The 21,180-nt window shown below is 42.8% G+C and overlaps 2 protein-coding genes across 7 annotated transcripts in view; both read right to left on the minus strand.

The window, feature by feature from the left end:
• Nucleotides 1–3,936: 3,936 nt before the first annotated feature.
• Nucleotides 3,937–16,497, minus strand: brpf1 (bromodomain and PHD finger containing, 1). Of its 3 annotated transcripts, none has more exons than XM_030056197.1 (16): nucleotides 16,269–16,497; nucleotides 14,190–14,974; nucleotides 13,372–13,561; nucleotides 12,978–13,265; nucleotides 12,114–12,631; nucleotides 11,758–11,947; nucleotides 11,455–11,586; nucleotides 10,595–10,723; nucleotides 9,644–10,031; nucleotides 8,595–8,903; nucleotides 8,073–8,351; nucleotides 7,813–7,960; nucleotides 7,395–7,528; nucleotides 6,126–6,241; nucleotides 5,843–5,997; nucleotides 3,937–5,135 (listed from the first exon to the last, which is right to left on the minus strand). In XM_030056197.1, the coding sequence occupies exons 2-16, from the start codon at nucleotides 14,927–14,929 to the stop codon at nucleotides 4,952–4,954; spliced, it is 3,900 nt and encodes a 1,299-aa protein (XP_029912057.1). In that variant the 5' UTR covers nucleotides 14,930–14,974; nucleotides 16,269–16,497; the 3' UTR covers nucleotides 3,937–4,951. The 3 variants fall into 3 exon arrangements, with proteins under 3 accessions (XP_029912057.1, XP_029912058.1, XP_029912059.1); XM_030056198.1 differs by lacking the exon at nucleotides 16,269–16,497 and adding an exon at nucleotides 15,996–16,227; XM_030056199.1 differs by lacking the exon at nucleotides 16,269–16,497 and adding an exon at nucleotides 15,384–15,938.
• Nucleotides 16,498–17,087: 590 nt separating this feature from the next.
• LOC115362316 (serine/threonine-protein kinase WNK2) overlaps nucleotides 17,088–21,180 on the minus strand; it is a 52,756-nt gene continuing 48,663 nt past the window's right edge. For 3 of the 4 annotated variants that reach the window (XM_030056196.1, XM_030056194.1, XM_030056193.1), the window contains 3 exons: nucleotides 20,965–21,009; nucleotides 20,100–20,401; nucleotides 17,088–19,955 (listed from right to left, as the gene is read on the minus strand). In XM_030056196.1, the coding sequence (XP_029912056.1) occupies nucleotides 19,605–19,955; nucleotides 20,100–20,401; nucleotides 20,965–21,009 (698 nt within the window). In that variant the 3' untranslated portion in view covers nucleotides 17,088–19,604. The remainder of the gene's footprint in view (nucleotides 19,956–20,099; nucleotides 20,402–20,964; nucleotides 21,010–21,180) is intronic. The other variant, XM_030056195.1, reaches the window with a different exon arrangement.

Below are 21,180 nucleotides of genomic sequence, written 5' to 3' on the forward strand. Positions count from 1 at the left end.
AGTTACAGCGGTGGAAATATCTTCTCTTCCCATCACAGCCCAGACTGCAACTGTACAGTATGTAATCTAAAGCAGCAGATGGCAATGGAGCTATGCATAAGAATCAGCCTTTACTACAGCTGCCTGGTCCCCTGTGGCTCTCACACCTTTGTTACACTGACGTAAATGCAGCACCAGTAATAGAATGTAGAGGTTTATCAAACTTAATCATTTGCCACTGCCAACAACCAGATTATGTTACTTAATGAATCCACTTGACCATTATAGTTTATTTATTAAAAGAATAAGACCGATTTGATAAAAACACTTATTTATTGTACTTTTGAAGCCTTAGCTGTTATTTTTGACACAATAGGTCAGGGTGGATTGGGAAGGTAGGTAGCATTTATCATAAAGATAGACACACATCGATCTAAATATTTCTACAAGCATATTTGACATTCGTGTCATTGAGATTGGATATCAGACTTAGGTCGTGGTTTCACTAGGATAAATGAGAATGATATTTTGCTGCAATTTCAAATCATTTGAATGAGGTCGCTGTGATCAGTGGGGTTGGGGGAGTTTGCAGCGAGGTGGTAACCCTGGATTTGTGAAAGTCTTGCACACACACACACACATGCACACATGATTCAGCACAGTAGCACTCGACTGTGCCCTAACCTTAACCTTACCCTTTACCTAACCTTAACCCTAACCGCATTTGGGAGATTTTCTCTAATCTAGGGTTACCAAGAATGACCAATAATTCTCTGTCCTCCTGTTGCAGTGTATTTAACGGCCTCACAGACCACCACCATCTACAAAATCATTGGCAGCCACCTTGGTTGTTTATAAAATTGCTTCTTTGTGAGTCATCATGCTAAACCTGCCCCACATAAACAGTTGTGATTGGCCCAACACGGGTCGGGTTGGGTGGAAATCTGTCCAAACGGGAGGGGTGCCGATCGAGCTACCAGAAGAAATACACGAGCTCACTGACTGGTGTGATTCTCAGGCAACCTCCCACCAGAGGCGCCTGTTGTTTTGACATAAAGTGCCGCCAGGAAGTGCGGCCTCTTGACAGTACAGGCAAAAATATGGGTCAAAGTTTCAGTATTACACAGTGCTTTGGTGAGTTAGACATTAACATTGAATGAACTATTGCCTGCCTTATAACTTATGCACTCACTGGCTCATTTTTTTCACCAGCAACCTTTAAAGGAATGACTACAAACAGTTCTTTCTGGAGTCATCTGCAGTCATGAAAACAGTGCAGGGGTATCATTTTACAGGACTGAGTTACCTCCTCTAAAGATACTGTCTCTTTTGTACGCCCTGTGGGAGCATAACAAGGTCTTTGTGACCAAACGATCTTTTAAAAAGTAATTCAGAAACTTGCACTTACAGTTGGATTCACCTTTCACTTTAGACACCCGCAGCTGACAAGACGTGTGTGTGGTGATTCTGTCCTAAAATTCACTTCTTTCTACCACATCCTCCAATCTGTTAGTATAGTTTTGGTGTTTTGCATACACTGAATGCAGAATTGTGTGCATGTGTGTGTATGTGCAGAGATAGCGTACAGCAGCTGTGGTGGTTACAGTTACATATGAACATGAATGGAGATCAAAGCTGCCATGAAACAGAGTTTGAATGAAGAAAAACATTAATTTCATCAACACCATGAAGTTATCTCTGTGAGCGCTGTTCTATCTCAGCCACCGCCTGATACTTATCTTTTGTTTCCACTGTTTCTGAGTGCTGTTGCTAACATAGGGCAGGAAGCAAGACCTCTTTACCATGATGGTTGTTTTGGCAGCAAATCTTCAGTCGGCAAGGAAATACATGTTGGAGAGATGTGGTGAGTGGGTGTTTCAGTTAGGTGGGGGATCTTTTTATCATGTGTGGAAAAACTTATCAAACTTTCTGGCCTTGGGTGAGAAAGATCATTCTGGTCATTAGGGACTATATTTGTCATCACAGCCATGCGAGAAAAACAATGTATTAACTTGTCAAAACATGATAAAATGTCATTTAAAAATTATTTAAAAAAATCAAACTAATATCTCAAATTTCTGGAAAATGTCATATAATCACCTTAGCACATTAACAAAAGGGACTATTACTTCTGCAGGGATAATAGTGCCTAATTATATAATATCTCATGAATAATAAAGTAATAACCTTTTACATAATTTGTGAATATTATTACATCTTCAGTTAAAAATATATTACATCATGTGCAGAAACAAATGCAGGTTGATGTAATGATGTGATGTTTTCCCTAGCCTGCAGTTTATTATATGAGACTAGTAATTTGTTTTTCAAGTGTCATGGACCAAAAGATGCCCAGCCTGAATGGGTTTACTAGACAATACAGAACATAATCAACAGGAACAATAACAAAATGATTGTGAAAGGAAAAGTATAGTACAACTTCATTTATATTAAACAGTATCCAAGCCAGAAATGAGTAACAGACCTGCACCTCAGACAACATAGCTCCAAAATGTACCTTAGGCACAGACACAAACATTTTTAAACATAAAGCATCCTCATGTGCTGTTGATAAGCATTTAACATAAACTGAGCTATATGAAACACTTTGTCTGTGAACAAATACTGTAGTCTGCATTAATCAGTCATAGAAAACAAATCAGGACATTCTGCAGACATTTTTAAGAAAAGCCAGTATCTGAAATTATGACATAATGGACGATAAAACAAAAAGTGCATTTCATTTTCAACCTCTCCAAGGTCACACAGGTCACATTTTCTATCTGTCCAATCTCCAAGATACCACAAGATACCTCATCTCTGCTGGGCACAAACAGTGCTCTGTGCTCTGCTCAGGTTATATATATATATATATATATCAGTTTTTATAACTTTTTTAACATATTTGGAGGAATGCTTTATTATATTTTGACAAATTATTGCATAGATTGTCAGTTGTTACAGGCCAGCATGTACTTGAAAATTCATGCTTGCAGCAATAGGGACCTCAGTCTAAAATAAATATATAGCTGTTACAATTCAGAAACAGCCATCGACTACCAAATGAATTGTCTTAGTTGATACCTGCAGCTTGCAGCTATACTGTACTGTGACCATATACTAAGCAGTCGGTGCAAAAGCCATGGCTTGTGCAGTATGCAAACCACAGAAAAAATCTTTTCTTAAAAAAAAAAAAAAAAAAAAACAGTGCATAGATCTATATCTATATAGATATATATCTACAACACTGTGAGTCTGTTTATATAAAGACGTTGAGGCACCGGTAGAACCAGTGTAAAGTGAGAACCTGTGTATTTTACTTACTAGGGGAGTACTGCACAGAGCAGGAAACCTGAAGTGAGAAGCACTTGGATTTGTGTACTGACAGCATTCAGACCACATACCTATACCACGTCACATCCACACAATGCACTAACCTGAAAAACCTCCCAGCATGCTAGACACTAGGATGTCACAGACTCAACCACACTCAACACATCAATTCACAATGCTTATGAAGAGGCTTCACTTGATGTATATGCTGTGACATTTCCTGGAACGTAACACCCTGCAGGCAGGGTGAAACACACCTGGGGGCCCATGGAGAGTGTCAGATATTTCAGCCTTCAAGATGCCAAATATTCTTTCATCATACTAAAGAATGATTATAAGTTAACCTCAAGACTTGTGGGAATACGGACCTAAAAAACACAGGTTCTCATGTGTCCACAGTATCAACAGTCCCACTCAGTTACAAGAAAGCTGGCTGGTTTTGCCAACTTGGGTGCTGTCAGAATATGTGAGTCAGAGGAGTAGAGTTAAATAAATTTCTAGAGTCAATCATGACTCGCCATTTTCCAGAACAAGGCAGGAGTTTTCATTGTAAAAATGTGGGTTCAAGAGTTGAAATCTATCCAATTTCAAACACCCAGACACACAATGAACACAGCCAAGAAGTGTAAAAAACTCAATTATTTTTTATTAAACTTCTATCTTTATGCAATCTGTATATATAAAAGTTCTAAAGCCATCGGCCTGAGACTAAGACAGACAGTGAGGCGATCATGTGTTTCAATTAGTCTTCATTATTCATTGACCAGTAGCCTGCATGACACAGACAGACATTTAACAAAAACATAGAAACAGAAGACGGGATAAATACAGACAAAATGATGGACGAAAGGACTGCACAATGTTGCCATGTGTAGCTGGAGTGATTAGTGATAGTCCACAATGAAACAAGTCTATGGACCTTGGTAAGAGGAGTAAGCAAAATAAATAAAAAGGAAGTTGGTTTGCTCACAGTTGACTGGCTGTGTGCAGTCTCACGTTGTGCTCCTCTGTCAAATGATTGGACACTAGCACCGGGGTTCCTGGGGTGTGGATGACATGAACACATGCTCGAGTGATGGCATTTGCAGCCACACTCAAAGTGTGTGCACTTGAATGTACAGTATACGCATTTCCCTGTTAGGTAAAATTACATGTGTGAATGTATGTGTATATGTGAGAATGACAGGGAGAGCCACAGATTGCATGGATGCATCATAGTGTAATACTAGGTTCATTTCTTGTGTATTTAGACCATAATTTTGTTTGTTCATAAACATCATGTCAACCACATACAAGGAATATTCTGAATCATGATTCTGGACATATTATCTTTTTTTCATTATCATTATTAATACCCTTTTTCAATTCTCTTAAATACAATATTTTACATGTCAGATTAAATACGGCTGTATGTGGCAAGGTGCGTGCATGTGTGTATGTGTGTGTGTGTGTGTACTTGTGTGTGCATCTTGGGGCCTATGTAGTGGATGTGCTTTCCACTTGGTGCTACTGGCACTGTTCCTTGTGGTCTGGGATATAGTGCTGGGCTCTAAACTGAGACACATCCCACACACCACATCAACACCTGACCAACGCATGAGGTTTGCGTCTGTGTGTGTATGTGTGTGTGTTTGTGTGTTCAGTCACTGTCACTGGTCTCACTGCTGGGGTCTCCCTGCACCTTGTTGCGGTGTTGCATGGCACGGTGGTATGCCACCTGCACCGACTTGCGGATGTTGGACTTTCTGCCCTCCAGCATCTTCTCCTTGTCCAGCTCCTGGTCCACTCCCAGGGGTACTAGCTTAGAGCGTGGAAGCCACTGCCTGCATGTACACGCACACACACAAAGAAGAGAAGAAGAAAATAAAATAGCTTATTGGGAGTTCAACAGTGTGCAGACCTCACTCCTTTGTACAGTATAGAAATGCACAATGAACCATACAATTCTCACAACATATACTATACAAACTGTTGATGATGCCAGACAGAGTAAATAGCTACTTCTGAAGGTGTATGAAGTGAAATCATTTCATGTGCAACCTAAATGAGAGATAAAAAAAAGTCCGCAGTTCTTTGAAATTTGGGCACTTCAAGATCAAGAATGATACTGGCCTTTCTCACCTCTCTCAATTCCTTCATTTCATTTCATAGTTGTACAACAAAAATCACCTTGCAACAACCCTAGTGATTATGCTGCACATCATGACCTAAAATACATCATGTTTTCCCCTTCCTCTTCAGTTCTTTCAAACCACGACTGCCCTATTTCTCCTGAAGCGGCATAGATATTTGCTATCTTGCACTTCAGTACTGAGAGCACAGTTTCCTTTGAACTTCTAGTGCTATAGTGTTACTTGTGTGCACACATCCAGTAACACCAGAAGTCATCTGTGCTGTGTCTTGTGTTTTTACAGTATTTACCAATTAAGGGAGAAACCTATAGAAGAAAGAGACAAACAGCACAGAGTGGCATGCTAAGACTGAATGATAGATGGCAATGAGAAAAATAAAGATGAACCAGTACACTGACCAGGTTCTTTTGTTGTCAAAAAAGAGGACCAAGAACAGGTGCTCCCTGGCCTCCTGGGTCATCTGCTCCCCGAGCTTCAGTACATCCAAGGGGGGCACAGGGATGGGGACACCCCGGTGGAACACACCCTCCCTGGGCATCTTGGGGTCAATGATCTACATGCAGGTTGTGAAAGGAGAATTAGCCCACCGGTTAGATATCCAAACTGATGGATAACAGTAACAGTTATTTTATAATGGCTTGGCTCTGTGACATAGTCTTGGCCTTGTTATTTATGTCTCACCAGAGCAGGATAGGAGGGATAACCCCTACACTTGGCCCACACCAGATCCAGAGCATCCAGGGATGAGTAGTCGTCAGATGTCATCCAGCATCCAGATCGGCCCCGGCCCCGCACCACTGACAGCAGGGAACAGAGGAACAGGAAGACAGTGATATTACTCAACCTCATCTCTTGTGGAATGAAGGTTCCGTGAATATGATGCTGCGATAAGCGCTTATCACAAGCAAAGAGAAAACAAAACAGATGCACATTTCTCTTGATACACTATACTGTTTGAGGCTTGTGTAACTAGTTTGGGTGAAAGGTACATCTGTTTTAAATGCAAGGACTAGAAGAGTTGTGCAAGATACAGATACACCAAGTCAAAAATGCAGGACCTAGTAAGAGCTGGAGGAGTGCTGCCTTTTGCAAATTTTATCAGGTGTCATGTAACTGGGAAAAACCACTCATTTCTTTATTAGTCTTAACTTCTTTAGCATTTTTCTTTACACCTTCATGCCAAAGTGTTATGACTAGCTGCCATTCCTTTGTGAATACAGAATGTAGTTAAAGCTGTGTTCCTGTGAGGTGCGCACTGGCCCAAGGGTCACATAAGCAGAGCAACAGATATAAGCATTGTGGGTTTTTTGTTTTTGTTTTGTTTTGAACGCTTCTTTACACTTTGCTTTGATTTTCACAATTACTACATATGATCTAAACCCAAACCTGCACTACCAACCACACACAAAGAAGTGGTTGTGAACCGCCATTGCATTTTACTCTACCACTGCAGTATGTCACATTTTGAGTACTGCATGAACTCATTGGCCAAATCCTTTATTTTTTGTGAGGTGGAATGAAGGTTTTCATCTTTTTAAGCATTCGTTAAGTTTTCTCTGTGCTCAAATAATGTAAAATACAGTTGGAACTGTAAAGTTCATTTACATAGTCAAGTCAAAGAAATTTACATTTTGTGTCACAGTAAAATGTGCGACAAACCAGATCTTAGTTATATGAATAATGCTGACTGCCAACCGGAGTAAACAAAGAACATCATCATAGTAGGCATGTTATCTGCATTGGTCTTTGATCAGATAATACTGGAAAAAATCAAAAAGGAATACAGTCATATTGAATGGCTGACCTGCTCAAAGATACAATGGCTTTTTTGGTGCCCCAAGATACATATCAAATCATTTTATGGAAGACCTCACGCTCTAAGTAAATGGAAACAAAAGTGTAGACTGAATATGCTTGCATGTACAGTCAGGTGTATGGGAATGAGCTTACAGTGTGAAACGCCTCGTGAGCCGCCGACAGAGTAGGAGTCATTTTCAGTGCCTGATGTTTCCTCACTGCTGTCTTCCTGGAAGGCTGAGCGAGAGAAGGATGTCTTGCCTCTGCCCTGCTTAGAGGGAGTGGTGCTGAGAGACAACAGGAAGAGGTCTCAGTCAGCTGGTAACAACATACTTACATCTTAATCCAACAGGCAGTACAGTTAGCTATGGTTGGTTAGGTACTATAACAGCTCTTATGATAATCAGATTGCTGGATGATGATTTCTCTGGTTTTCTCTTGGTGGTCAGTGGCCAGTACACATGTTCCTTACTGATTATGGCTACTTGGGTGATGCTTACACTTCTGCAACATCAGAAAGTATAGAATGCCCTTTGTGGTATTACTGATCATGTATGTGTGCCCTATTCACCTGGTCCTGTCGGAAGCTGCGCTGCTGCTGCTACTGGTTGTGGACTCAGAGTCGGAGCTGGAACGAGGGAGGCTCCGCTCATTTCTGTACACACGGAAGCTCTCCGTTACTGGCTGATTCCCTCCATCAAAACCATTACTTGGCAAACCTGAGAGAGAGAATCAGAGAGAACTTTCGATTAATACCCATACATGCAAAAACAAGTGTGTGCATGACACAAATCTGAATGGTAATGTTTAATGTGTGCGTCTCTGATGTACCAGGCAGCAGGTCGTCATTGTCACTGTCACTTTCAGAGCTGGAGCTGCTGTGGGGGCTGCGGGGTCTCTTTCTCTGCCTGGATGGTGACAGCAGGGGAAGCTGGGGGGGCCCAATAGGGCTAGGGTTCATCCCCGTCCCAGTGTAGCCTGCATCCCGGTTCTTTGGGGGGCGGCCTGGCCTTTTGGGAGGCCCAGCTGTTTTGGGGTTCTTCTTGGAGAAGAGTACAGAGGTCCGACGGCCCACTTCTGGAGCCAAGGCTGATGAGGACACACTCAGGTCTTGAGAGGACAGAAACAATCGAATGAACAACTATGAAGTGGTAAACGCAAGGAGTTTATATGTCTGCCTTCAGTGCATTATTATTACAGATTACATAGTTCAAATCATGTGCAAATAAAAAGCTTCACAAGCATGAATACTTAATGCTTTGATTTATGTTTATATATCTATTTACATTTGTATTTATTTGCTTAATTTCCTGTTGTGTTTTATTGCTATATCACTTATGTACATTATCTTACCCTTGCCACCAATCTCCTGGCTACTGCTCTCGCCCCCCTCATCATGGCGTCCAGTTGAGGAGGGGAGGTGTGGGAGGGAGGAACCACGGTCTCCTCCTCCCAGAGAATCCCTGGCTCCCAAACCAGAGCCGCCCTCCCGCTGGTGCGCCAGCTTCCTCTTGATGACGGTCATTTCTTTTCTTAGGGCTTTGGCCCTGCGAGACTGACCAATGCTGTGCTTCCCAGAACTGACCTCCTCAAGACGCGCCTGTAGGAAACGAAGCTGCTCCTCCAATGGCAGTCGTCGCCGGTTCTCTGGTAAAAGCAGGTCTGTGAGGGAGGGAAAGAGCACAGACAGACAAAGAGAAAGAAAATAAAGGTAAAGAAATAAAGATTTCAAATCTGACTGTAACTGACAGAAGAGGAAACGTTTTAAATCTTTGACAGTGCTTTGACTATCAGGGCCCAATGACATCATTTTACACATCAGTGAACTTTGCTGTTCTGATTTCAGGACATCCCCAAGTGTCATGAAATGAAATCTTTTCCTATTTTGGCATTTCTACTTTATTTGACAGTCACAGTAGCGAGAGACAGGAAATGCAGGGGAGAGAGAGAACATGCAGTAAAATGGCCTGAGGTCGGATTCAAACCCAGGTCACTACGATCAGGACTCAGCCTTAACTTTTATCCAGTGAGCTACCAGGGAGCCCCATGAAATTAATTCTTTCCAAGGCAGTTTTAACTAAGCTAGTTAAAAGTTAAATAAAAGACCAACAAAAATGAACATTAAAGTAAAGGAAAAGTCATTTCTGTTTTAGCCAAACAAGCAGTATTAAGAATAGTCATCTGTTGCCATTTCCCCTGCTTGGCAAACTACTGAACTGAAAGGTGTGACTGACATGCACCATCTGCTGGTCAGGTGGTCTCACTGCGGAAAAATAAATGAGTGAAAATGATTTAACAGCTTGTTTTTTGTGCAGGTAAAAAAGGCTTTGGCAGCAGTCAATAAAATCCCTGCAAAGAAAAAAATACAGCCATAAACTTGGTGCATAAAGCAGATGACTTACCATCCTCATTGGAGGACAATGTCCTGTCTCTTTCTTTCTCTCTTTCCCTCTCCCTGTCTCGCTCCCGTTCCCTCTCTCTGTCTCTCTCTCGATCATGCTGGCTGTCTGGGCTGGACTCTCGGGGAAGGTGCATGCCCGTCTCATAGTCAAAGCCAATTCGCTCAGCCTGGCGCCGTGCGGTCCTTATGACAGTCCCACCCATCTCTCTGAGCCGCAGGGCAGCGCGATAGAAGACTGTGTCCTTGGCGTTGTATTTGAGGCAGTTATTGACTATGAGGCCAAAATCAGCCTCAAAGGCCTCAAAAGTGAGGTAGCGATGGGACTCCAGCAGGTTCCACATGGTTTGGAAGTCCATGGGAGTGTCAATATGGTCCAGGTAGTCTGGCACCTAGAGAGTCGGGTGAATAGAAACAGGTAGAGTGACAGTACTGTTAACCTGATCCATTGTTTATGTACAGTGAATGGTGAGTACAGATGTCAGTGTGTAGTCAGACAGAAAGTAAACCAACATTAAACTTGTTAATACCCTTTTGATGTCCAATTACGCTAAAACTCCACAACTAAAATGACAGGTCTGGATTGACACACCAAGAAAGCAATGTAAAGAGATGGGAGGAGAGAGGGGGGAAAAAGATATGCAGACACAGGTTTTTAAAACAGATCCACAGAAAGAAAAACAGACATTATTAGGCTTACTTTTGTGACATGATCACATAAAATTTTAATTTTAGAATCAGATTAAAAATAAATAAATAAATAAATAAATAAATAACTTTTATGGCATGTCACTTTATTTTATTTTATTTTCTATTACCTATCCAGCTGCTGCTGAACCCCAAGTACCCTATTTCGTTTCTATGTATGTGGAAATGACAATAAAGATCTCTTGACTTGACTTGAATATGTATACCTCTTAAGTGTGTGTGTGTGAGTGTGAGTGTGTGCCTTTACCTCTGCCAGAGGTACAGGCTCAGTGAAAAAGTTGCTGGTGTCTCTTTCCTGTAACTGCTCCAATGTACTCCTCAACAGCACCAGGAAGGGAGTGAGTTGCATCTCTAACACCATCTGCTGCATTTTAATCTGAACACACACACACACACACACACACACACACACACACACACAGAGTTAAACACAGATTGCAAACACACCCACTGCCTGCACAACACAACTCACAAATAAAGAGAAAGTAGGGTTATTAAATCAAGGGATCAAAAATAGCAAATGCATCACAAAGTGCATGAAATGGAGCCGTGTGTGTGTATTTGCACACTTTAGATCAGGGGTCACCAATCATGTGCCATGGAGGGCCGAGAGGCTGCAGGTTTTCATTCCAACCAAGACCTCTACCAGGTGACTTCACTGATCACCTCACCTTGTATCAGAAAGGAGGAGCTAATCAGTGAAATCACCTGGTGGAGGTCTTGGTTGGAATGAAAACCTGCAGCCTCTCGGCCCTCCATGGCACATGATTGGTGACCCCTGCTTTAGATGATAGTACAGGGAAAAGTCTGAAGTAAGTGAATGGCAGACTTCATACAGGTAGACAAATTGAAGGCAATGATTATGATCAAACTACTAAAGAGGGTTGTATGTAGACTGCACTGCATAAAAGACACTTGAGTTTGGACCTAAATATTGAGGCTGTATCTGATTGTCTGACAGTAGCAGGAAGGTTACTCCAAAGGCAGGAGTAGCACCGTTTTCATAGCCAAATAAAGCTCAGTGAGTAGAACTTGGTAGTGCCACCACTAGAGTTAGGGTTTTGACTCCTATTAGCCATAGAAATGCATCGCATTCATGTGCCTCACCGTCTCCCTCTTGACTTTTTCCCTCTTGCGGATGAGCTCCACCAGCAGCCTGGCTCTCTCCAGGTCGTGCCTTAGCCTCTGCCAAGCCTTCAGCTGCTCCTTCAGAGCGGATTGCTTCTCCTCACTGTCCCTCTGAAGCATCAACACGCACAAACATTTTAGAGTAGATGACAGTATGCAGATGGTAGTAACACCCATATAAATTTATTGTTACATAGTCAGGTTTTGAAAAAAAAAAAAACAAACAAACAAAAAAAAAACACCCACAAGATTACTTTTTTGTGAAACAGTTACGCAGCTTACCGAAGGAAGCTGTGATGCTGGCTGCTGTGGCATCTGGTCGATGTTACGTTGTGACTGCAGGTGTGTCTGCAGGCGGCGCAGCAAAGGTACACCATTGCGACTTTGCCTCTTCAGGGTCCAGTAACTGTGAAGTCGCTGCATAAACTGGCTCTTCCTAGGTACTGTCAAATTACTGGTGATTTTACTCAACCTAGAGTACAAGAAACACAACTGTTACTCTGGAGGATACAAATGCTTGAATCTTGGTGTTTCTGACCACTTGGCTACACTCCATGCAGCTGCCCCCATACACTGTATTTGATAGACAAGTTTGTTCACCACATACCAACATATAGTAACAGGCAGTGCATGTGTACCTATGGGGTGGTATACAGGGCACAGACACCACTGGTGCAGCAGCTCTCTTCTCAGCCAAGATCTTCCTAGCTCTCTTCATCTTCAGTCTGGACTTTGCCTTTGCTCTCTTGGCTCGCTCAGAGCTCCAGCCCTTGGAGTCATCATCATGGCCGATACTGGTCTCGTCATCCTCCTCCAGCTCCCCCTCGCTGTGGGAAGAACCCATGCTGGCCCCTCCTACTCCTCCTAGGGGCCGTGCTGAGCCTGGTGGTGTGTGGATGTCACAGTAAGCTGTTTTGCGGACACTAAAGGAGGTGCCATTGGCTCCAGTCTCTCTCACAGGCTCCATCTTCATATAGAGGCCCGCCTGCTGGGCGCACGTGACATGGAAGGCGGTGTAACAGTTGGCCTTGTGGCACTGGATGCAGGCGCCTGAGCCTCGCTGTTTGCAAATGTAGCAAGTGAGCTTCCAGCGTGCAGGAGGGATGTGCTCAATGCTGTCAATTGGCTCCAGGAAGACTGTGTTGGCAAAGCAGACCTGAGGAGAGAAAGCACAATCCAGCTGACTGTGATGCTTTATTCCAAAAGGTTTGGTGATTAGAGAGATGCAACACTGAAGAAGACCTGTGCGCCAGTCCTGTATTATGTAAAAAAAAAATAATAATAATAATAATAATAATAATAAAATAAGTTTGTAATATTCAAGTGCCAATTGACAAGGTCAAATTAGTTACACACACAATGTGCTTGGATAATTAAAGTGATCAGGATTCTGATGTAAAGTATACTGAAGGCCTTGCAACAGAATGCACAGCAGATTACTTTTCAAAATAGCATTCCATCATGTAGTTCAAATTCAACATGCATGTTGTGTAGAAATTTACCTCTGGGATCCAGAGGGCACACACCACGTGTGCCCAACGAGCATCATCTGTCTGTTTGAAGGCCCCTCCCTTGTTGGGACAGAGGGCACAGTCCACAGCTCTGCTGGGCGACTGCAAGCAGCGGCGGCATAGCCACTGGCCCTCTGGGATGTAGGGCACACCGTAGCACTCCTGGTGCACAGCCAGGTTGCACATGTCACAGAACAGGATCACATTGCTGTTCTGACACTCTCCATCATTACAGATGCAGCATACAGCATCCTCATCAATCAGAGTGCTGGGGTCAGCCTGGGAGAGGGGAGGATGAGGATTGGACACATTCATTAAATATTTTGGTGGACAAGTATTTTTCTTACAGTTTCCACTATACAAGATCAATGGCCGTATCAGGTACCTTGTTGTGACTCTCAAAGTAGGACTCTTTCTCTAGGCGGTCCATCAGGTACTCAAAGACCTCCTGAGGAATGGGCGTCACACCATCACTGCGGCGCTTGTCGTTCATGATGTCGAGCCAGATGTAGTCCTCCTCGTCAATGTCATACTCTACCTCCTCGTCCAGCTCCTCCACAGACTTATCAATATACCTGCAGCCCAGAAATGAAAAGGAAAGGAAAACATGGTTATGAGCACATGAACCACCTGAACGGAAAAGCAATATAGGTAAATGAAAGTGTAGGACTACACAAAGTTCAGCTTCATAGGAAGAAAGAAAGTAACACCGACACAAAACTGTGCAGAAACTGACATCTGAGTCATTTCACATTACACACATAACAATGAACTGGTAAGCTGCAAACACACTGGTGAATGATTGTATCTGTATAGTCTGTCACTTTATTTGTAACCCAAACTGTCTTTGCTCAGCGATATTTCTGACACAGTCTGCTCTCATTAAAAAAAAGAAAAAAAAAGAATGAATTGCCTCTCGATCTGCTCTCTATGACTACCTCTGTGCTGCTGTAAAAATACAGAATGTACACAATGCATGTGAGGAATTTATGTATGACAGTGTATTTAGTAGTGCATGCATGTCTGTAGTCTTCTGTTCACATAACATGTACTGTGTACTTTGCATTAAACATAAGGTATGTGTCTTTGTACAAAGTGAGTCAGTAAGCGTGTAACATGTGATGTTACAATATCATGTTATAAACACAAATTTCTTACACATGGTGCACATTTATGAAAGGGCTTCAAACTCTCAATGCACACCTGTAGTAAGATGAGGGCCGTGGAGGGGCGTCAGGTCTCTCTTGGTCCAGTTCTCTGAACACCGCCTCAGGGAGTTTGACTGCAGGTCCAGACGGAGCGCTGTGGTGATGAGATGATCCCTCTTTCTTCTTCTCCTTACTCTTATGCTTCCCAGACTTTGGAGTGGCTTTGCCCCCATTAGCAGCTGGGGTGTCTGGCCTGTCCTTGCCATTGCCTCCTGCTTCACTGCCTCCCACTCCACTGTCTCCGCCGTTACACGCCCCTCCCACACCACCGCCAGTGCCAGAGGATGGAGGGTCCTCTGCCTCACTGTCCTCCTCTGACACCACATCAATGTTTTCAAAGATGCTGATGCGATGGATGCGTCCTTGGATCTCCAGCTCCACCATGCGCTGCGCCTGGGCATAGGTCATTGTCTCTCTTCCTGGAGAGTGAGAACGCTCAGAGCGGCTGGGACTGCCAGGGGTGTTCCCTCCTTGCCCTGGCCCACCTCCCTTACCTCCGCCTCCATCCCCATCCCCTGAGCCCAGCAGTGACACGCGTGGAGGCCGTCCCTTCCTCTTCTTCTGGGGCATGCTCTGTGCAGGAGTTGGGTTGTCGTGATCATAGTGGTAGAGATGATACTCGATGCCACTGTAGCTCTTGTAGACCTTACGGCAGGTCTCCACAGGGCACTCGTAAGGGGGCTTAGTGGCCCGCAGATTGTGACAGAACGTCTTTACGTCAAAGTCAAGGCCCATTGTGCCAAGGGCCACTGCTGGGACAGATGCTGTTCAAGTTTACATCTGAAACACAGGGTAAAATGCAAAAGGTGGACCATGGGAGGATCAAAGGCAGGGATTACTGTCTTGATTTTAAGCATTTAAAATACAATGAAGCAGTCAGACACTAGCCAAATCCTGCCTGCACCTTGTGCACCTGTTCTGATGCAGTCACGTGACCACCAAACTCATTTTTCCCATGGTAACCAAATGTATGCTCTCTATTTTCCTCGATAACAGGTCTAGAGACTCTGCCTACTGCAGCTACTGTTCCTGGTGACTATTTTCTCTCAACAACCGCCGCGGCGTCATTATCTACACATTAGTCTTGTTTGGCAGTATATTCATGCCTACATCCAACATTTGCTAAATTACCGACGCGAGCAGCAGACATTAGTGGAAAATTAAAAAAAAAAAAAAAACTCAAACCTACCTAACAGTTAACGTTAGTTAGCCAACGGTCCAAATTCAGTCGAACATAGCTAACGTTAGCGTTGCTGCTTCCTCTCTCCAAACAATGAAACATACCAGCCTGACACTGTTAGCTAGCGAGCTAACAGCAGCTGCAAAACAACACAGAAACACTCTCCAAGTAACCAGATTATTTCGCTAGTTAATGTTGTTTATTTTTAGCTACGTAGCGTTTTTTTAAAAAAATCTCAATCGACATGTGTTCCACTCAGCTGCATTTTCAAATCTCCGAGTTCCATTTAGAAGTGGAGCTTTTTTGCGCGTGCTAATACCAAGCTAGTTAATGCATTCAAAACGGTGCGCGCACACACACCAAGAGGACATATTCATAATCTAGCTTTTTGAAAACTGCAGTGTGTAACATTAGTAACACAGAGAGGGGCTCGCAAGTTACACTGAGCATAGCCTGACTGTAGCGTTAGGAGCTCAGGCAGCCTGCTACAATGTTTCCCTCCACAATGACCTCACCCTGTGAATCCCTGACACTAAGCAGCTAAATGACAGTACAACGTATTTCTAACTTAATACCACACTAGCAGGCAGTGGAGCATGTATGACTAGATCGATTACTTACTCGGCTAAGGCAGATCCATCAGCTAAGTGTTCCCATTGATATAGTACAAATGAATTTGGAATGCTATGTGGCATAACAAAATGTGCTGGCTTGTTGTGAGTGATACCGTTCATACTTCCATGCTCTGTGTTAGTAGCCAGTATTTCAGTAACAACTACAGACTGAATACAAGATCGTAGAAAGGACTACAGCATGAGAAAAGTAAAAAATGTGAGACAACTCTCCACACCACGAGTGTTCAACCATTTAGCGATCTAGATTATAAACACTTACTACTCCGCGTTCCTCGGGGCTGCGTGCTGCGAAACCTCACACCAGATCGGACGGGTTGTGGATCGATTTTTAATGAATTAAATAATCCCCGGGGAGATTACACGGGTCGTAGGTGTAGTTAAAATGTTTAAAAACCAATATAATACCCCAGTGATTTCATTGTGATGGGAATAATTGAGGAACTCCGACGAACAAAAGGGGCAACCATTGCTGTGCGCCATAGAAGCGTGTTGACACATTCGTCAGACAAAGCGGGATCTATATTTTTGGCTTTGAGATTAAAATGGGGGCTTTATGGTCGTTTTCAACAAAGTGTAACTGTAATATAAAAATCGTTAAAGATGGAGATGATTATGAAGTCATTTTCGTTGTATTTCTAGGTTAAATATTTCCGTCGTTATTTTTTTTAAATTCCAAGTGACGAATCTGTGGATGTATTTCACATGAATATTTTGTTCGCTGCTGTGCATATTAGGTATGTTGATAGCAAGTCTAGTCAAACTCCTTACCAGACTTTCAGTTAATAGCCTAACGTTACACACTATGACTGTAAACAAAAAAGACTTTGCCGCTGCTGGCTGCAGTCCAAAATATTTTATGGTGCACGCTATCATGATTTAATTCAGGATGCTGCTGTCAAAACGTCTATGCAAAATGTGTAAATGGCGCTGATGATTATTATATTTTCCCTAAATATACACTTATAGCCTGCATTTGGAAAGTATGACTTGCACAAACTGTGCGCTATGCAGATAAGCTTAAACAAATCAAAATGTCAAGTAAAAAAACAAACAAAAAACAACAACGCTGAGACATATCATCAAGCACAAAATAATGTTTATTTCTCTCTCAACATGTACAGTCTGTGATTTGAGTGCAGCTAACAAGGTTGGGTTGGGTAATGCAGTGGGAAATACAGCAGGCATAAGCATCCCACACAGTTTAAATGCAAGCGTTTGACCAAGAGCATATTCACCAGGGGGCGACGTTGTCCAGGGAGAAGTGAGATGACCAGAGTAGGCTCACACCTGTCAATATTGTTGTGCCTCCTCTGCGCATTTCACGTCTATGTTTGCTCACTGCATTGAAATGAATATGCCAACAGTAGTCATTCCCTCCTCTGCTCACCATGACTTAGCATAGAGAGGGGGTGGAGCGAAAGATACCAGATATATAAGGAGTGACAGAGAACAGAAATCTCTTACTACTGGAAGTATTTCACCGAAGCAGAAGACTCTGCATAATATTCTATAAAAGTCCAATTCAAACCGAATTGATGGAATAATATACATTGAAGCGACCCCCACCCCCACCCAAACAGTCAAACAAACAAAATGTACAAATATAATTTACAAGAAAACTGTACATTTCACAGCTTGGCAGGATTGGGGTGCTGCAACCTTTCATTGGTGTAGTTGTGAAGTGAAATATCTAAGCTTAGTAGCTTTAATGTTTATTTCTGCTTTGTGGAACACATGAACAGCTGGCCATGCTCATCAGTGATTAAAAGTATGGGGGGGTGACACCCTCTATGTACAGTCTTGGAAACTGCTTAACACAGGCTAGAACTGGGAGTAGAACAAGTTGTCCAAATCTCCGACATCAAGTATTATTTAAATTATGCAATATACTGATTAGAACAATCAAATGAAAAAAAAAAAATCAAAAATAAGGCTACCAAAAGTAACTTGGGAAATGATACAGAACATCAAAATTTCAACAAGGCAATAACACTGCTTCTTGAGCATCCCATTTGTTAAGAATTCATCTTCAGAAGGTTTTTTCCTTGGGGTGATTCAAATGTACCATGTTACGTGAATATAATGTTCATCTGTACAGTGGAACCACCTCAGACAGAATAGCAGCATCAAAAATCAAGCTTTAAACATCAAATAATGTCAACACTTGAGACTCAATTGGTGATTGCACAAGAAATAATTACATACAGTATACACTGGATAACAGGAGAGCCAAGTTGAAAAGAAAATATTTTGCAGTGGTGTACTTTGCTTTGTGATGTGTAACTTCAGTAGTTTGTTTGGTGATGTGCAGCTTCAACAGTTTGCTTGATGGTTTATAACTTCTATAGTTTGTTTGGTGATTTGTAACTTTCGTTCAACTTTGCAGCTAGCTCCTTTTGCACACATCAGATAAGGCTTGTGGCAAGGCCACGATCAAAGCTTTAGAGGGGTTAAATTGCACTTTTAAGCCTCAAAAACGTCGCATATTCATTGCTACATTCGGAACGTAACACTACCAGAGGCATATATAAAGGACTATGTACAGTATATATGGCTCTAGACACTGCCTTCCCTCTGAGCACTAGGCTACAACACTGTCAACTCTGCTGCCATCCTATCAAAAAGAGGCTGTGTCCAACTGAACCATGTGACCTGAAAGAGTGGATTTTGGCTGCTGGCTTTGTTAGATTTTTCTTATTTCTCTCTCATTAGTCATACATTAACCATTTGTTTCTGCAAGGCAACTGTACATCTCACCACCATGGCATTCCATCTGTCACAGGGGTGGAAAGTAAACAAGGATTAAAACATAATTTTATTATTTAAATAAGAGCATATACTGTGTTAATAGTGCAGTACTACAAGGGCATTCATATGTAAACCAAAAACAAAAAGTGTCTGCGATGCATTAAAAACGAAGCGGCACGCAAGCTACCATCAAATAAAATCACTTGGATGCGGACATGCGTTGTTTCACAGAAAAAAAAAGCTATGTTCAAGGCACTACATTCCTTCGGATGTCTTCATCAGTAATACTGCTCTGTCATCTTGAGCCACTGTGTTTGGATTCTCATGTAGTGTTTAAAGTGTACATAAATCTAGAGAAAGGCAAAATCAGTGTGAGAATGGTTGTAATGAATGATATGGTGAAACACCCTATTGTGCCCGCTGACAATATGTCTAGTATGGCTGTGAGTTTCGTCAAGACCAAAGCCGAAAGCATTAAGTACTCAGACGCACATAATTAACATATATACCACACACACACACACACACACACACACACACACACACACACACACACACACACACATACATACATACATACATACGCACACACACACACACACACACACACACACACACGCTTAACTGTAGGTATAGTTGTTGTATAAAGGATATCAACACTCACACTGTATGTACAAGCTCACAAATTATGTACACATATGGCTCTGGTGTAGCAGCTGATAACAGAGCCACAGCAGAGTGGAGCTGGAGCTGGACTTTTTGCCCATAAACACAAAGAAAGTCTTTTGTTTGTTTTTGGAGCTGTAGGGTGGAACCAGCGTAAAGAAGAATTGGAGGAGGCAGCAGGTTAGGTAGTCCTGGTGGTTTTGGAACAGGGGCCATTCTCAGAGCTGTGCATGATCAGGGGAAAGGCTGGGACCCCTGCGCTGGCCATGGCGGGATAGGGCATCATTCCTGCAGTGCCAAGCAGGCCTCCAGGACCCATGGACCCCACAGGACTGGGCAAGCCAGACCACTGCTGGGGGTAAAGAGGACCAGGCACCATCCCGCCATACGGGCCTGCTGGTAAAAGGTACCCAGGTGGGAGCATTGCTGAGGAGTTGGGACCCAAGGCTGGGAGCATACCAGGGCCTAAAGCAGCAGTCAGCGGGCAGGAAAGAGGCAGCTGGAACTTGTTGGGAACGATGGGGTATTTCACCTGGAACAAGAAGGGAAGTTTAAAAACGGGATCCAACTGTGCACTTCCTGTGTCATAACTGCATCAGATGGGATGGACCTTAGTGCAGCTCAAAGACTGACCCCAAATGTCTTCTCTCTGAGAAAGCTTCTTCGTAACAGATACCTCATGTGTGGCTGCTCCCATGGATGGGGCTCTGCCCTCCAGGTCCTGTTGACGTTTCTGCTGTTTGATCTGGTTTAGGGAGGGCCGTGGTTGTTGGGCTGCTGCTAGAGTTTCCTTCGCCCAATCATCCACCAATTTGTGAAGGTCATCAGTGAAGGTGCCTCTCTTGTTGTTGCTGTTGTTGGTCTGGACCTGAGCTAGCCCTGTGATTGGCTGAGGAGACACGGAGGGTGTAGCTACGGTGAGTGATGACTGTGTCTGATTGGAGGCTGTCTGAGCTGTGGCCGCACCTTGAGAGGACCCTGAAAAGACAGAGGAGTCTTTACTCTTTGCCCAGTTCAACATTTTTCAGTGAATCAATTGGCTGCTGTATAACACTTTTATCATAGTAATCCTACAAAACAGAATAATTTTTCCTAGAAAATCTTTCACGCTGGCATTCGACAACAACAAAAAAGTTTCAATGGTTTTCAGGAGACCACAGTACCTTTGTATACTGAATACAATTTTATTACAGTCAAACATGCTGATTTTGCAAACCTAGCAGCCAGAGATTTATAGCACAAGTGACAGTCATGAATATAGACAGATGGATAGGCTGATATGCGATCACAATATAACATTCAAAAGAAGTCAGCACACTGCCATGCAGAACAAGAACAAAAGTAAATAGATGTCATAATCTCAAATTTTTCTTGGATTTTGTACCTACATTTTCCCACATTTTCAACAAAAACTGCCACATTTTGTAGTGTCCAAAGGACATATAAATAAGAAAGTGGTACCCATGCAAACACATAGACAATAAGAGTGAGGACAGCAAGTAAAAAACAGTTAAGAGTAAGAAAGTAAATGAGATAGTTACTACTACTGCGCTCTTTGCCTAGACATAGTCGTTTCAGAGTGGACCCTATAAAAAGGTAGACAGCACAAGACAGAAACAGTTAGGCCACACAGCACAGCACATGTCTGTGGACAAGCTGCTTCAAAGCCACACTCAGCTATCAAATCAATTAGGGAGAGAGAAAGAGGAGAGGAGGACACAGGGTTTTAAAAATCAGTGAGTAGGAATGAAAGTGGA

Source organism: Myripristis murdjan, chromosome 7 (genome assembly GCF_902150065.1).
Source record: "Myripristis murdjan chromosome 7, fMyrMur1.1, whole genome shotgun sequence".
NCBI lineage: Eukaryota > Metazoa > Chordata > Actinopteri > Holocentriformes > Holocentridae > Myripristis > Myripristis murdjan.

What these genes read in the sequence shown, in the direction of transcription:
- brpf1 (XM_030056197.1), bottom strand. Translation starts at nt 14,929, where the DNA reads ATGGGCCTTGACTTTGACGTAAAGACGTTCTGTCACAATCTGCGGGCC. An exon ending in ACTTTGAGAGTCACAACAAG is followed by an intron (nt 13,266 to 13,371) that starts GTACCTGATACG and finishes CCCCTCTCCCAG; the next exon opens with GCTGACCCCAGCACTCTGAT. An exon ending in TTTGACAACAAAAGAACCTG is followed by an intron (nt 5,136 to 5,842) that starts GTCAGTGTACTG and finishes GTGTACATGCAG; the next exon opens with GCAGTGGCTTCCACGCTCTA.